At 38.2% G+C, this 17,150-nt stretch overlaps 1 protein-coding gene across 32 annotated transcripts in view; it reads right to left on the bottom strand.

Moving 5' to 3' along the window:
• Positions 1-17,150, bottom strand: part of LMO7 (LIM domain 7) — a 219,173-nt gene that overhangs the window by 118,184 nt on the left and 83,839 nt on the right. For 31 of the 32 annotated variants that reach the window (XM_069601802.1, XM_069601804.1, XM_069601826.1 and 28 more), the window contains exon 3: positions 12,035-12,104. Coding sequence is in view for 30 of the 32 variants with exons in the window: in XM_069601826.1 (XP_069457927.1) it covers positions 12,035-12,104 (70 nt within the window). In the remaining 2 variants the exon portion in view is untranslated. Of the gene's footprint in view, positions 1-12,034; positions 12,105-12,191; positions 12,432-17,150 lie in introns of those variants that run through there. The other variant, XM_069601787.1, reaches the window with a different exon arrangement.

The raw sequence follows: 17,150 nt of genomic DNA, 5'->3' as shown, positions 1-17,150 counted from the left end.
GTGGATGTAAAGAATCTGAATCGAAAATCATGTGACACTATTAGTGATGTGTCATGGCTAAAAGAATAAAAAGGATGATTCTATTTGTAGATAAAATGAAATCACTGGATTTATGATCGATTTTCTTCAACTAAAATAGTTGAAATGTATTCCTGACAAAATATCCTTTTGGCGACTGAAACTCATCTGAATTGTTTTTAGTTTTAGATTTTGATACCCAGTACATGATCTATGTGTTATTGCTCCAACATCTATAAACTAGACTAAATAAATTTCCCATGTTTTCATCCCACATTTAAAAATAAAAAGAGGACAAGTATAAGCTCTAAGGCAAGCTGCCAGAAACCTCTGTCCAAGTTTACATGGATTTACATCTTGGTCCTTAAAATTGAGCATTTTTTTCTCAACTATTTAAGATTTTGCCTACAGATATTATTATCTTGTCTGCTTTTCCATCAACTCTACTGAGGCCACAACAACAGACACACTGCAGGAATTAAGACAGATATCTGAAAGGAAAAGGATGGTATGCTGCTGCTAAGTCGCTTCAGTCGTGTCCGACTCTGTGCTACCCCGTAGACTGCAGCCCACCAGGCTCCCCTGTCCCTGGGATTCTCCAGGCAAGAACACTGGAGTGGGCTGCCACCTCCTTCTCCAATGCATGAAAGTATGAATAAGCAAAATATAAATGACTAAAATAGGCATAATGTCAAGGAGATGGCAAAAGAGAAGAAGGAAACCAGAGATTCTTATCCTGTCTACAGGTTACCCCATATAAAGGTTGCCTTGGGGAAATGCAAGCCTGTTACCAGATTCATTGAAAAACCAGAGACTGAGGGTTTTATCTAAAATCTGAAGGTATGCAAATGTTGGTTTAAATTTTTAAAACAAGCAGAAACTGTGAAAGTAAAACAACACCCATCATGGGCTACTGTATGACCTCTAGTGAGTCTCCTGGACCCCCTCCCATGGGACCAGTTCAGTGACCTGTTGCTTTAGAACATTTGTTTATGGTGGACAAGGCTGGCTTCTAGTGATGATCTTCCTTCTTATTAAATAATCACAAACTATCCCTTTAGTTATCTTTTCTATGATGTTGCTAGGGAATATTTGTAGCTGTGTCCCAAGTTCCTAGAACAGTACCTGGCACAGAGTAGGTGTTCACTAAGCATTTTTAGGAAAGGAGGGATAAGTCATGGGCCTAAACCCCATCAAGTAACCAATGCCCTGATACCAGTCTTACACCTGGGTTCCAGTTCTTATCGTCATCATTGGTTCTTCCCTTTCCAATTTCTATATTTAGAAGGTGCCTAAAGAGAAATGTTTGAAGTGTTTTGTGTCTGAATAAAACTGTCATGTATGACATAATCTTACTCTGAATCAATTTTTTTTTTTAACTCTACAAGTTAATTACAGGGCTGCTTTAGGAATTCTAATTCATTAATGTTTTGAAAAAAGTTGCCCTCAAGGCTGAAAGTTGGCACATAAATGTTCATCTTAGACTTAAAAACAAGAAAGTTTTGGAACTCAAGGGAAGTGTTCCTAAACTTGTGCCAATGCCATGACTAAGAGATTATGGCTAGAAAGAAAACCGGAGTTTCCTGACTTACAGAGCTGCATCATTGTGAGGGCATTGTAACCAACTTCAATGTTGACACTATGTTTCTACTCTTGGTGGTAATTATCCTCAACTAGGAGTAAGAGAGAAGTAGAGTGGCAAGGAAACTTAAGGAAATCTCCTAAAAATACTTTATAACTAACTTAAAATCATCACTGACTTAATTACATGCCATTTACAAGGAGGTATTAAGGCATCTGGATAAAAAGTGAAAAATGTGAAAGTGTTAGTCTCTCAGTCATGTCCAACTCTTTGCAACCCCATGGGCTGTGTAGCTCACCAGGCTCCTCTGTCCATGGGACTCTATAGGCAAGAATACTGGAGTGGGTAGCCATTCCCTTCTCTGGGGGATCTTCCTGATCCAGGGATCTAACCCAGGTCTCCTTCATTGCAGGGAGATGCTTGAGCCACCCAGGAAGCCCAGGAAGCATCTGGATATTTAATATCTAGTATTTGTTACCTTGAAGACATCCAATACAATCAGTCTGTTTTCTCAGACCTGATAATTGGATAAACCATTTCAAAATACCAATGGTGATACAGAGAAATTCCAGTAAAAGACACATTAGAAAAAAATATTTACATTAAAATACAGCCACAGGAAAGATCATTTTAAAGGTACAAAGTGATCTTATTTTCAGTAAACAGCTAACATTTATGCTATGATTTCTTACACAAGTGTAACAGTAAAATAAAAATGGTAACACTATGGTACGCTTCTACATCTTTCTTAAGAAGTAAGAAAAAGTACTTTGTTATTGGTGCTTTGTTTTTAAAGAAAATAGTGAGGCTAGCATGCTAGTAAAATAAGAACAGTTTAAATATTGGTGTTTGAGACATAATCACACAGCTTGGAACAGCAGTTCAAATTCCCTTTGAAATAAAAACAAATGTTTAAAGTAGATTTAATCAGGAGACTACAACTGAGCAGTTGTAGTCAAGCTTATTGATATAGTTTAACCTTCACTGTCCCTATTAGGAAATGAAAGTAAAAAATCTTTTAACTCAATAAAACCGCAAGGTCTGATCCAACATATATGCAGTTGTTCCAAAAAAGTAATAGGCAAGAAACGGCAATTCTTAGAAACATCTAGCCTTCGTTATTTATCAACTGTGTAAAAACTAAGAGTGGAGGGAAGAGTTAGGGTTACAGGAGGGGACCCTCTTGTTCACCCTTATCCACTTAAAGATGGGGATCATGGCGATTAGAATTAGCTCAGCATGAATGCTGCTCTTATTGGCTAAATCATCAAATTAGCAAGGATGAGTGACTCAAAAAGAATTTGCTTGCTGGAAGCCTTTCCCAAATTCACTAGGTGGAAGATCTCCTTCAACAAATCTACAAAATCAGCAATAAAATTCAAGACCAGAAAATAGACACTACAGATGTTACCATGAAATAGTTACTTTATACTGGCTTCCCTGGCAGCTCAGACAGCAAAGAATCCGCCTGCATCTCGGGAGACCTGGGTTCAATCCCTGGGTTGGGAATATCCCCTGGGGAAAGGAACAGCTACCCACTCCAGTACTCTGGCCTGAAGAATTCCAAGGACAGAGGAGCCTGGCAAGCTACAGTCCATGGGGTCGAAAAGAGTTGGACACGACTGAGAAACTTTCCCTTTCACACTATCTTCCCCTCTTCCCATGCTACAGCTTGTTATCACTGTTTTGCATATCAACATCCAAATATTTTCACCAATGGTCCTTATTACCAACTAGAGAGATATTCCCTCTGAGATGCAAATTGGGTTTGACCTAGTACAGAGCAACCCTCAATAACCATCTTTCAAGCAAGGCATATATTTACACTGGCTACTCATCCAAGTCACATTCTAATATTCCTTGAGTACTTTCTCTTCAACCATACAAAATGTATTCTTCCCTCTTACCCAGAAAAGTACCACACTTGAATGAAAATAGTAATTATATTTGTACTTTTTACATTATTTCAACTTGGAAAAGAAACAGAAAAAAAGCTTTTTTTCTCCTGAAAATACTCTGTCTTGAGGTCTCACATTTTGGTCTTATTTGTAGAAGGAGCTCACAAACTCAGAGTCTCACAAGCCTCCTCTCTCCCAATTCTTGGGCTTATTTTACTAAAAATTATTTTAAATGGGATAAATATAGTAGTCATTGCTTGAGAGTAGTTTTTAGAAAAGTACATGATAAAACCTGGATAGGAATATTTTAATTTTATAGCTGATTCCTCAGGTGAATTTTATATTATACCTGGAAGAGAATAACTAGATGTTTCAATAGTGACTTTGGCATAGACTAAGCTGTACTACTTTGCTGACACCCAGGTACAGGAGAGTGAAGATGAATGAATCAGAACTAATGTTACACAGGTATAAGAGCAATAACCAGTAATAACCTTCCAATAAATGGCGGTAAGAACAGACCCATAGATTTGTCTTATTTCTTAAAATAACCATTATGAAGGCGGGAGAAAATGACACGTCTAATAGCTTAAGCTAGCTGGCATCTTTGCTCATGTGCTATGGCACCCCACTCCAGTACTCTTGCCTGGAAAATCCCATGAACGGAGGAGCCTGGAAGGCTGCAGTCCATGGGGTCACTAAGAGTCGGACACGACTGAGCGACTTCACTTTCACTTTTCACCTTCATGCACTGGAGAAGGAAATGGCAACCCACTCCAGTGTTCTTGCCTGGAGAATCCCAGGGACGGGGAGCCTGGTGGGCTGCCGTCTATGAGGTCGCACAGAGTCAGACACGACTGAAGTGACTTAGCAGCAGCAGCAGCAGCAGCTGGCATCTTTGCTCATGTGCTGTATTCTATGGCGTTCCTAAACGAGGAGACAATTTTCCCCAGCCTCTATAATCAACCTTACACATTTCTACTCTTCAAGAAACCTGAAAGAATAACCCTTTAGAGCAAAGACGTTCAAACTGAACCCATATTTTTCATGCAAGCCTAGATATACTGAGAATTTCTCTACTAAGTCCACTGATGGACAGAAACATTCAAACAAACAAACGATTCATAGTAAAGTTTTCTAGGATACTATTGCTTTCAAAGGGAAACCTCAACTGAAATGGCAAGTGCAAGATCAATTCAATCTACAGTCAGCCAGCAAGCTAGCCCATGTAAAAAGGGTAGAGTTTACTTTCTTGATTCTTTACTTAAGTGATTCTCAACCAGGACAAATTTACCCTATAGGGGTTACTGGCAATGTCAGGAGTCACTTTTAATTGTCATAACTGGGGGGTGGAGGGCACAGTAATGCTGCTCAACATTCTACAACGCACAGGACAGATGTCTACAACAAAGAACTGCCCAGCCCCAAATGTCAATAATGCCGAGGCTGAGAAACCTTGCTTTAGAAAATACTAACAAATCATCAGGCGTCCAAGATGACCAGAAGTCTTATGGTTAATAACTTGCTTGATGTTTTCTACACATATTGTATTTCATGCACACTAATGCAACCCATAGTAAAATATTATTCTGGTTCAATGGTTCTTTTCACTGTCAGAATATCTTGCCTGTTTTTCAGGGTTTTCTTTTGAGGTGGAGTTTTTTAACTCTCAAAGTTTTTGTTTTGAGTTTCATTGATTTGAACACTCCCACATTTAACACCAGCTAACTTTTTGGAAGGCTGAAACTCTGGGGTTAGAATTTTTAGCATGGCTTTGTAAAGAACAAAGAGAATTTAAATGATAGGAGGAAATTTATTTCTTTACAAAACTCAGTCAAGCAAGAAAAGCCATTATCTCTAGAAGATGTATGAGACTATAATTACTGCCTTCCTCAAGAAAAAAGAAATAATCATCTAATCACATGACTGTTTTAAGCAAAGCAGTTGATATATTTCTACATCATCTTAACATCTCCCTCTGTTGTCATTACTCAGGAGATATTCCATGTGTTCTGCACAGGTCCATCTGCCATGAACGAATCCACTGCCTGAGCTTCATAGCTAAATACATATGGCAGTGGACATGGAACGGATAAAAGTCACAGCTGAAGAAAGGAGAGTAAAAAAGAAGTCATGGAAGGAGGGGGCTTGAATACTACACTCACACAGCGTAACAAACCCTTACATAGAAATTGTGTAATTATTTCTGTATTTGACTTAACTTGGTATCTACCCCACACAAATCTCATTTACAGAAATCACCTCAACCCATACACCTGAACTGAAAAAAAAACAAAGGAAATGAATACTCTTGACCACAGCCTAGTTAGCCAAGACCACTCTCTCACTCAAGGAACTCATCTACCAGTCGGCCACTAACCCATGATATCTGTAGCCAGGAAAGAAAAGGTAATTGTGGACTCACAGATTCCAAAATAAAACTTAAGGTTACCAACGGGAAAGTGTGAAGGGAAGGGATAAATTATGAGACTGAGCAACATACAACACTATTATGTACCAGAACATGAATAAGGACCTACTGTATAGCGGAGGGAGCTCCACTCAATACTCTGTAATGACCTATAATGGGAAAAGAGTATAACTGGGTCACTTCGCTCTACACCTGAAAGGAATCAACGGTGTACGTGTACTCTGCTCCAATGAAAAGAAAACAAAAGGTAATCTGATCCATTCAGACTCTTCTCTTAGGAAATGCAACTAAGGGATGCCATTTGCTGTCAGAAAAGAAACAGAAAAAAGTAATCATGTGGAATGCAGCTGCCGTGGTTATGCCTGAGCACTAGATTAATAAGAGTCCTTTGGAAAATCCTTAAAATAAAACACTCTTCATCTCACTTAGCTTGAAAGTATCTCTGCTCTTAGTTACTAAAAGAAACATTAGCTACATATAAAACTGGTGAATCTGATTAAAGTCTTGGGATGTATCAGTGTGAAATCCTGGTTTCAATATTACACCACTTATACAAGATGTCACCATGGGGGAAATGGGGTGAAAGGCACAGAGGACTTTCCTGTACTGCTTTTCTGGCAACTTCCTTTGAATTTCAAATTTTTTTTAAAAATCTCAAAATTTGTTTAAAAAAGCAAGTATTGACTAAAACATTTATCTATCTGTATTAGTTTCCTAAGGCTGTCATAACGAAGTACCACAAACCAAGTGACTTAAAAAAAGAGATTTACTGTCTCACAGTTCTGGAGACTGCCGCTAAGTTGCTTCAGTCGTGTCTGACTCTGCAACCCCATAGACGGCGGCCTACCAGGCTCCCCCGTCCCTGGGATTCTCCAGGCAAGAACACTGGAGTGGGTTGCCATTTCCTTCTCCAATGCATGAAAGTGAAAAGTGAAAGTGAAGTCGCTCAGTCATGTCCGACTCTTCGCAATCCCACGGACTGCAGCCTACCAGGCTCCTCCATCCGTGGGATTTTCCAGGCAAGAGTACTGGAGTGGGGTGCCATTGCCTTCTCAGGTTCTGGAGACTGGAAGTGGAAAATCAAGGTATTCACAAAGACATGATCCCATGAAACCTGTAGGAGAATCCTTTGCCTCCTGCAGCTTCTGGCGGTTTGCTGGCAATATCTGCTCCTCCTTCACTCCAATCCTCAGTTGCCACACGGCTTTCTTCCTGTATGTATCTGCCTACATAAGGTCATCTTCATAAAAGGATGCCAGTCATATTAGGTTAGGGTAATGCCTACCCTGATTCACTATGACCTCTGTCCCTATACTCCACGTAACAACTCTATTCTCAAATCAGGTCACATTCTGAGGTACTGCAGCTTAGGACTTCAATATATAAACATACCATAGAGATATTGTGGGTCAGGTTCCAGACCACCACAATAAAGCAAGTCATATGAATTGTTTTCTTTCCCAGTGCATATAAAAGTTATGTTTATGTAGTCTATTGTAGTCTATTAAGTGTGCAATAGCAATACGTCTAATAAAACAGCCTACATGCCGTAATTAACAAGTGTCATATCGCTAAAGCATGCTACCCATTATTTGAGCCTTCAGAGTCATAGAATGTAACATCAGGGATCACAGGTCACAGATCACCAGAACAAATATAATAATAGTAACAAAAAAGTTTGAAATACTGCAAGAATTACCCAAACATGACCTAGAAACATGGAGTGAACAAATGCTGTTAAAAAACGGTGCTGATAAAACTTGTACTATTCAGGGTTGCCATAAGCCTTCAATTTATTTAAAAAAAAAAAAACAAAACTGCAGTATCTGCCAAGTGCACTAAAGCAAAGCACAGTGAAATGAAGTTTCCCTGTAATGTGTCTTTCTTTGGAGGACACAATTCAACCTATAACACTATTCCATCAAAGACCTAATTCTAGGGACTTCCTTGATGATCCAGTGGTTAAGAAACCACCTTGCAATGCAAGGAACATGGGCTCGATACCCGGTCGGGGAACAAAGTCCCCACATGCACGGAGCAACTAAGCCTGCATGCCACAAGTACCGAGCCCGTGTGCCCTGGAGCCCATGCACCACAACTAGAGTGTCCAGGCACCATAACAGAAGATCCCACGTGACACGACAAAGATCCCACACGATGCAACTGAGACCTGTTGCAGCCAAATACATTGTTTTTGAGAAAGACCTAATTCTAGAGCCTATTACTTCTCACAATGGATATCTTGTTCATTTACTCATTCAAAAGAATTGTTGATCTGCTGTATGTACTAAAATTACTAGTATGTAGACTCTGGCCCAAATTTTATACCCTTCTTCTATAAGTGTCCAAAACTAAGGCTTCTGACATACTATTTTTGAGGAATTATTAGAGGTCAAGCCTCCTAGTCCAAACACAACTGCTCATAGGTGTTTAGCAAATGTAACTCTACTATAATTCTCTGCAGCATGTTCATTATCTGGTGCTTCCTTGCTCATTTGTTAACTCATTTGCCCAATCCCAACTCCCACACCGGAACATAAGCTCTTTGGGGGTAATGTCTTTGTCTTTGTTTCTCCCATATATCCCTATGAAAGGGAAAGTTGCTCAGCTGTGTCCAACTCTTTGCAACCCCATAGACTATATAGTCCATGGAATTCTCCAGGCCAGAATACTGGAGTGGTAGCCGTTCTATTCTCCAGAGGAGCTTCCCAACCCAGGGATTGAACCCAGGTCTCCCGCTTTGCAGGTGGATTCTTTGCCAGCTGAGCTACCAGGGAAGCCAATATATTTCCCTATACACTAGAAAAATTCTTACCTAATAGGCACCCAAGTATTTACTGAAAGAATGAATGTGATACTAAAGAACATTCACAGACCAGACTATCTATATATCATCCCTTCCCATCCTCATAACAACCCTAGTAGGTAGATGCAGGGACTCTAATTTACACTTGAAATTAAGGCTTTAAGAAGCTGTGACAGGAAAAAAGCATCCTGACACATAAGTCTGAGAAAGAGTTAAATGATGCATGATAATGACTTCAAACCAAATGCGCTTAGCTCAGTTCTATGGCTCTGGTCACTCTTTATGCTCCTAAACCCAATTAAAAATACTCAGTGTCCTGTAGTTGTGAAATTACTCTATTAAGTGTACCAGAAATACATTTTGCTTTAGTTCCTAGAGATAAAATCCAAAGTAGATAGAATTTCTCATACTTGAAATAGAAATACTTGGCGAGATCTTCAGATTTAAATGTAAAATACATTGGTGCTTTCATCTAACCCTAGACTCAGAAGACGGCATAAAACTTCTAGTGGCCAACCATAATAAACCACCACCGCAATTCAAGTGTTCCAAATATTTGAGGTGTTTGGAATCAAAGGTTAATTTTATTGAAAATGCATGTAATTGATCCAAGAAATGACAATTTAAAAATCTAAGCATTGAACCATCTGAGAATAACTCAAACCATCTGAAAAGAAAGAGTACTTTCAATACAATTCACACTTTAAATTTTCATAGAAGTTATTTCATAAAAGTTATTTCCATATAAAACATTTTATTAAACAATCTTTCTTTCTGGAAAGACTTCAGAAATCAAAGCTCTTTTTTCCCTTAAATAACATCTCTGACTTGCTATATTACTAGAAGTAATTCATGCATATATGTATATTGCAATATATGCATATATATTACAGTATTATACCAAACTTGAAACCAATAAAAATACCCTATCAATTGCCTAGTCATGACAGAAGTGGAATAGCTACAACTTGGTAAGAAGAAAGGAATTAATATTTAGCCCAACTGCTCTGGGAACTTTACATATAGACAGCTGACATTTGAACAACCCAGGATTGAACAGCAGAGGTCCACTTACACCTGGATTTTTCCAGTATATTAGAAAATTGTTTGGAGATTTGTGACAATTTGGAAAAACTCAGACAAACCATGTAGCCTACAAATATCAAAAGAGAAAGAGAAAAGCATATCAAGAGTGCATAAAGTATACATAGACACTGTCCTTACATAGGCATAAGGTGAGTGGTATTTAACATAAAATTATGTGTTAGTTTTCTTACTGTTTTATAACTTTGCTTTCAAGGAATTACATTACAGTACAATATGGCGCTCTCTCTCTCTCTCATGATTGGAGAAACTGCATATCAGACTATCACAAGTAAGTAGATTTTTTAATGTAACAATGTTTCTAATACTATATCATGAATATGACTGTAATACTGTATGTCATAAAACTTGTATAATGATTTATTCACTAGTGTTTAGGCTTGGCAACTGTAAAGCAATCATAGTGCTATTTTTTGTTATCAATGCATGAATGTGAAAGGGTTAAATCTCTCAGCTGTGTCCGACTCTTTTCAATCCCACAGACTGTAGTCCACCAGACTCCTCTGTCCATGGGGTTTTCCAGGCAAGAATACTGGAGTGGGTTGCCGTTCCCTTCTCCAGGGGATCTTCCCAACCCAGGGATTGAACCCAAGTCTCCTACATTGCAGGCAGATTCTTTACCGAGCCACCAGGGAAACCCAATGCATGACTACACCTAAATAAATATCTTTTTCACATTACCTTCTGAATTTGATGTCTAGCATTAGTAATATGTATACTATCCATGGTGGTTTGTATCATGTGAGATAATATTGATGTACGTACTGATAGACAGATGATCCATCTTGTAAATGGATGATGTAAACTTATGGTATCAATAAATACAGTACAAAACTGTAAATGTATTTTTCTCCTCCTTATGATTTTAACATTTTTTTTCTAACTTCCTTTATTGTAAGAATATAGTGTATAATACATATAACACAAAAAATATTTGCTAATCAACTATTTGTGTTATCAGTAAGGCTTCTGGTCAACAGTAAGCTATTAGCAGTTAAGTTTTGGCAGAGTAAAGTTCCATGCAGATTTTCAGCTGCATGGGGTGTCAGCATTCCTAATCCTTGAATTGCTCAAGGTCAACTGCATCCTATATTTCAAAAGAAAATAGTAATTTTGTGATTTTTTCCAAAGAAAAGAACTGTACAACTCTTCTTTCTTTCTCTCCTAGACAGATATTTTCTGCCATCAACTTATTCCTATCAAAATTCTGATGAGATCCTCAAGCCAACTGCAAACCCAGACATTTTAGTACTGCTACCTTTAATCTATAATGCCTTTAACATCTGCAAATACATGGACGGCCAAACAGAAGGTGCCTGAATGTATTATAAAGAAACTTGACTACTCCAAAGATAACATATATATTATTTACTTCCAGTTAATAGCTGTCTTAAACTTCAGTGTTTTGTAAAGTTAATTTTTTTTAACCAGACTCCTATCATTAGCCTTGATTCTTTGGGATTGCTAACATTTTGAAAAATATCCCTTATCTGTCATTACAAATTATTTATCTCCAGAGATATAGACCACCTTACTATTGATCTCTCAAGGGTCTTGATCCAGTAGAGAATTCATACACAAAATTCTGAATTTAAAGCTAGAAGGAATCTAGAGAATCATGAATAGCTATCTTATGGAAAATATTACTGACGCGAAGCAGAAGAAGGTGACTCACCCAACACCACACAGGATGTTGGTAGGAAACCAAAAGAGCGGATAGGTCCAAATACCCTCGAAGACCTGAGTGCCAAGTGAGGGCAATGCCTAAGCACAAAGCCCCTGAAATGTAACAATGCATCAGTTTTAGACAGTTTCCATAAACTATGGTCACCTAGCAACCAATGTATGGAAGCTGATTTTTTTTTTTTCCCTTCCCCCACCAGAAGCTGATATTTAAAAAGAACACGATCCTCAACAAATGCAATCTGTGGAACAAATGGGCCAAGAAAGAGGACATAGGAAGTCCAAGGGCACAAAACGTAAAACAAAGAAAAAACTAAATAAATAGAATAAAAGCTTCATAGGAAGAACAGAAACAGAAGAGAAACTAAAGCTATAAGGAGATCACGAAAAATACTTTTCTTGAGCAAAAGACTCCAAATGTGATTTCAATGATAATTCCAGATAAGAGAATCTGTTTATGCCCATTTTTTTTACAGAGACAAATCTAGTTTTGAAGAAAATTTATTACTTACCAAGCCTGCTATAGGTGTGGAAAGTCTGTTGATCTTCTTAATGACCCCAGGTTTCAGCTTATTAATCAAACTGGAAGTAAATAAAGAAACAACATAGGCAGTTACAAGAAAGCCAATGTTAGTTTCATGTTCTTTACAACATTTTCAAAAAACATACATGTCACTCATCCATTTCCAATATTTCCTTCAGGCCCAAGAAAAAACAACCAACCAAGAAAATACACCAAGAAACAAAAATCAGCACTGTCAACAATAGCGAATAGGTCTCTGCTGCTAAGTCACTTCAGTCATGTCTGACTCTGTGTGACCCCATAGACGGTAGCCCACCAGGCTCCCCCGTCCGTGGGATTCTCCAGGCAAGAACACTGGAGTGGGTTGCCATTTCCTTCTCCAATGCATGAAAGTGAAAAGTGAAAGTGAAGTTGCTCAGTCGTGTCCGACTCTTCGCAACCCCATGGACTGCAGCCTACCAGGCTGAGCATATAAACACACTTCTGCATTGAAGGACATGTCCTTAAAAATAGCTCCAAATTTGTTAAAGAAAGGTAATCTTTGATTCTGTTTCAACAGTTTATGAATCCCTTCAATTACAGCTTAGTTCTCTTCAACCTAAGAATACCTTTTTCTATTAATCATTTGTACTGATTTTTTTCTTCAAACTTATCCATGTTTTAAAAGGTAGCTACACATGCATCCATTTCCCCCCAAACTACCCTTCCATCCAGGCCATCAGATAACATTGGGACAGATGGATATGTGTGCATATAAGGCTGGGTCCCTTTGTTGTTCACCTGAAATTGTCACATTGCTAATTGGCTCTACCTCAATACAAAACACAAACTTTAAAAATCAGAGGGGAAAAGTTGCCTAAAGTAAATGGAAGCTACCAGTCGACATCTAAATAAAGGAGAAATTTCAACCCCAAATAGGCATATTCACTAATATCTTAAAATATAATTGCCTTCTTAATTATATATTTTATTTAAAATACAGTTGCTGTATAATTTTTACATAGGAAAATTCACAGGAATTTCACATACAGAGCTCCATTTCAACTGCTAATTATGATACTGATGAACACATTCAGTTGTTATCTGTTTCCAAAACACTAATGAAACATTAAGAAGTCAAAATATATTATTTTGCTTTCATCACTGCCAATTCTGTATGGTGTTTTCATATCTGAGCCTGATAATTACAGTTTATAGGCATCTTGTTAAGCTATATTTCACATATATTTTTCTTGAGTATATGCTGTCTCTAATGAAAGAATATTCTAGAATATAAAAATATTAATATTTTTATTATTAAAAAATAAATTTAAAAAATAACTAGATAAAAAGTAGCTTAAAAACCATGTCTGGGATTTTTTGTTTGTTTTGCCAGATTTAAAGGGTGCAATGGAATTCATTCAAGCAAACAACCAACTAGTAGTCACTGGTAACTCACTCAAGGCTGCTGCTGCTGCTGCTGTTAAGGCGCTTCAGTCGTGTCCGACTCTGTGAGACCCCACAGACGACAGCCCACTAGGCTCCTCTGTCCTTGGGATTCTCCAGGCAAGAACACTGGAGTGGGTTGCCACTTCCTTCTCCAATGCATGAAAGTGAAAAGTGAAAGGGAAGTCTCTCAGTCATGCCCGACCCTTAGTGACCCCGTGGACTGCAGCCTACCAGGCTCCTCCATCCATGGGATTTTCCAGGCAAGACTGCTAGAGTGGGGTGCCATTGCCTTCTCCTATGATTGCTTTATTATCACCACAGAATGACTGGGTAAAAATTGAATGCATCAGAATGCACCCAAATAGGATAACAGTTACCTCAGAATCTAACATTGAAAAGGTTTCTGTTGCTGTTACAGAATCTGCAAAGATATCTGTGAGTCTCTAGATTCTGAAACATTTTTAGAACTCAGCTTTGACACCTGAAATTTAAGAGTACAATTTTGGGTTCTAAATCTAGATTTTTGTGAATTCTATTTTTTGTTGCAGTGCCCTGATAACACTGTCAAGCCATGTAGAAATTTAGTACTATAATAGTGCTTTTCTACTATGGTTAGCCTGTTTAATCAATCATTAATCATTGCCAAGAAACTATAATTTGAAACAGTGATTTTTCTATTCAATAATGCTGCCACCAAAAAAAAAAAAAAATTCTTTATTCTGTAACAAAGCTCCAAAATGAAAGCAAATATAGGAGAAAGAATCAAACATTCTGCATTTACTGGTCTCCCTTTCACAATGGGCAACAGAAAAAAAAAAATCTGACACTTGTGGAATGTCACTCCTTCAACATTCCAGAGATTTATATATACACTTGAGTGTGCTAAAAATAAAAAAAGACAAAAGTCTCAATTTAATGACCTTCAGAATGTTGTTCGACAGGATTCAAAATTATAAAACAGTGGCTTATGAAGACTTAGTCTGGTGAACAAAAGCTGTTTTTCTGTTTTCATACTTTCTTCACACAGAGATCTTTAGACAACTTAACATAGATGACAGAACCACCCTTCGACTACAAGCATTTCCTAGAACTGTTCCTCTCTGACTCCTCATTTCTTATCTGTGCGCTGAAAACCATGTAGGAAGGAAGGCTTTCTCCCTTCATGGTCACAGTATTTTCCTTTAATCACTAGCTGAAAAGCTAAAAAGAATTGAGCAAGTTTATAAGAAATGACAACTCCAATTTAATTCTTGTAGTTGTTCCCTACGAAGCAAGCATTTCTTGAATTCTATGACTGGTGGGTTTTTGCAATGCACAGTACTAACACTGAAACATCACTTAACAGAAACACAATTCTAGCATAGTGTCAATCAAGAAAGCCACAGTAGTTGTTGATGGCTGGTTTGGCACTATCATACAGGAACTTGACTCTTAAAATGTAATCTTTCTGAGATATAAAAAGTTAGACACCAATATGAGCTGGGGCAACTTATAAAATGTCAGGGAAGTCTGACATCAGTTGTCCTTATTAAAGGAACAGAATCATAACTTCCTCCTCCACCCATTTGAGTCACTGGTGACATTGGCCAGAATAGTCAATTTACCTGTTTACGTCACTTACCATTTTTGTATTACTGTGTTAGTAATATCAAGAGAATTTTTTAAGACAGTTTCTAGAATGGGTGATAACACAGCCTATTCTCAGTTAAGCCAATGGAAGGAAGAAAGGAATAGAAGTCAAGGAAAATAGCACAGATAAATGATGTCACCCAATAATGAGTTAATGGACTCCTCCCTCAGCAAGTTTCAGAGCTATTACTCAGCAATAACATACACCCAGTGGATTGGCGTCTTCCATTCCTGAGCATCCACATATGTGTATAAACATGGACGAAACCACAAAGAAAAACACCACTCTGGATAACCTGCAAACTACCCTCTAAAATATGGTGTCACTAGAGGAAATGCAGTTTTACTTTGTCAACTGTTAAAATGTTAAGTGTCAGTTCTAAGCACTAGAGTATGGAGATAATTCTCATACAGTTTCGGTAAAAAGCAAACATCCAATCTGATTGTGAATTGTTTGCAATTATTTTCCTCTACAACTAAAGGAAGAACTTCTAGGATATTTCTTCTGGGATGAAAAATAGGCTTCATGAAATTTAAACTGCTGTGAAATTTAAGTCTATCTAAATGAATAGGGAGGGCACAGTCTTACAATCAAATAAAACACACATGCCATACGAGAGGATACTACTCTCTTTCACAGATAGAACTTCTTTGCACACCAGTGTTAGTTGCTCAGTCATGTCTGACTCTTTGTGACCTGATGGATTGGAGCCCACCAGGCTCCTTTGCCCATGGAATTCTCCAGGCAAGAATACTGGAGTGGGTAGCCATTCCCTTTTCCAGGGGATCTTCCCGACCCAGGGATAGAACCTGGGTCTCCATTCTTTATTGACTGAGACACCAGGGAAGCCCCTTTGCATAATAAGCATTCTTTAATTATACATGTGGAATTCCTAAAGGCAACACTGACTTCAGGTCACTGGCTCTATTCAGGAACCAAATAACATGCTAACCTTCAAGCTACCTCTGTGCACAAGGAACAACAGGCAGTCAAGGGATCACTTTATTTGCCTGTACCCCTCTTATCCCACCCCTCTAATCCTATGTAGAATCAACTCCCCAAGCTTTCATCAAGCCATGGCATAAATATGGCCATGTGTTTTGCTAGCATCCACAGATTTGCTCTTTTCAGAAGATGAAAATCAGAACACCTTGAGGTAAAACCAGGAAACACCTATTCACTTTCTATCTCCCAAGACAGAACACTCCCACAAGAAGGCGTGATTCAGCTCTTTTCTCTAGTTTTAGCTACTGCCTTTCCTCCTCCTCCCCAAATGTACCGCTCCCCCCCCTCCAAAGGAGCTGACTTACAGAACAGATGTGAAGAAGCTGCCTCTGTTCAGAAACCTCGCCACCAGTGAATGTGGCCTGACTTTAAATATAAAAGTCATAGGTGACACTCCCAAGAAAACTGCACATAGAGCTCAACTTGGCGTCTGGTTCAGTTATTACAGGCTTTCAGGAGAACTAGAACGTGATGCCCTCTGTCTCTTGGACTCCAGGAACTAGTTCCAAATGCCAAACCTCATTTCCCTTTTATTGGGAAGCTCTTGGGCAGAGGTAGAAAATCAAGAGGCATCTTGTGACTTCCTATTTCCAAAGATTTTTCCAAATGTATTAGAAAGACTGACATCAAAGAGCATATCAATGCAATGAGAATGAACTTCTTAACCTTCAAGTATTTGGTTAGTTGTTCACACATACATATTTCTAACCTTTCTATTGGCTACATTTTCTAAATATATATCCCCATATGAGTCAAACTTTTCCTATCAGTATGCAAAATATTTGTTTAAAAGATATGATAAAAATATTACATATTTCTTGACAAATTAAGGAGCAATGCCTTGTTTTATGTGTTACGCATCACTTAATCATTTGCCTCGGTTTCTTCTAGAGGCAGACTGTGCTCAACAAACAAGTGTCAACTAAAGACAGAAAACCAAGCAGTGAAGCTGCTAAGAGGACATAAAGATGTCCTCTCAGTCCCAACACATTTCCTAGGACTTGTCAAGGGACCTGGCATCATCAAATATTTTATAAATCCA

Source organism: Ovis canadensis, chromosome 10 (assembly GCF_042477335.2).
Source record: "Ovis canadensis isolate MfBH-ARS-UI-01 breed Bighorn chromosome 10, ARS-UI_OviCan_v2, whole genome shotgun sequence".
Taxonomy (NCBI): Eukaryota; Metazoa; Chordata; class Mammalia; order Artiodactyla; family Bovidae; genus Ovis; species Ovis canadensis.
This window is presented reverse-complemented; position numbering and strand designations above follow the sequence as displayed.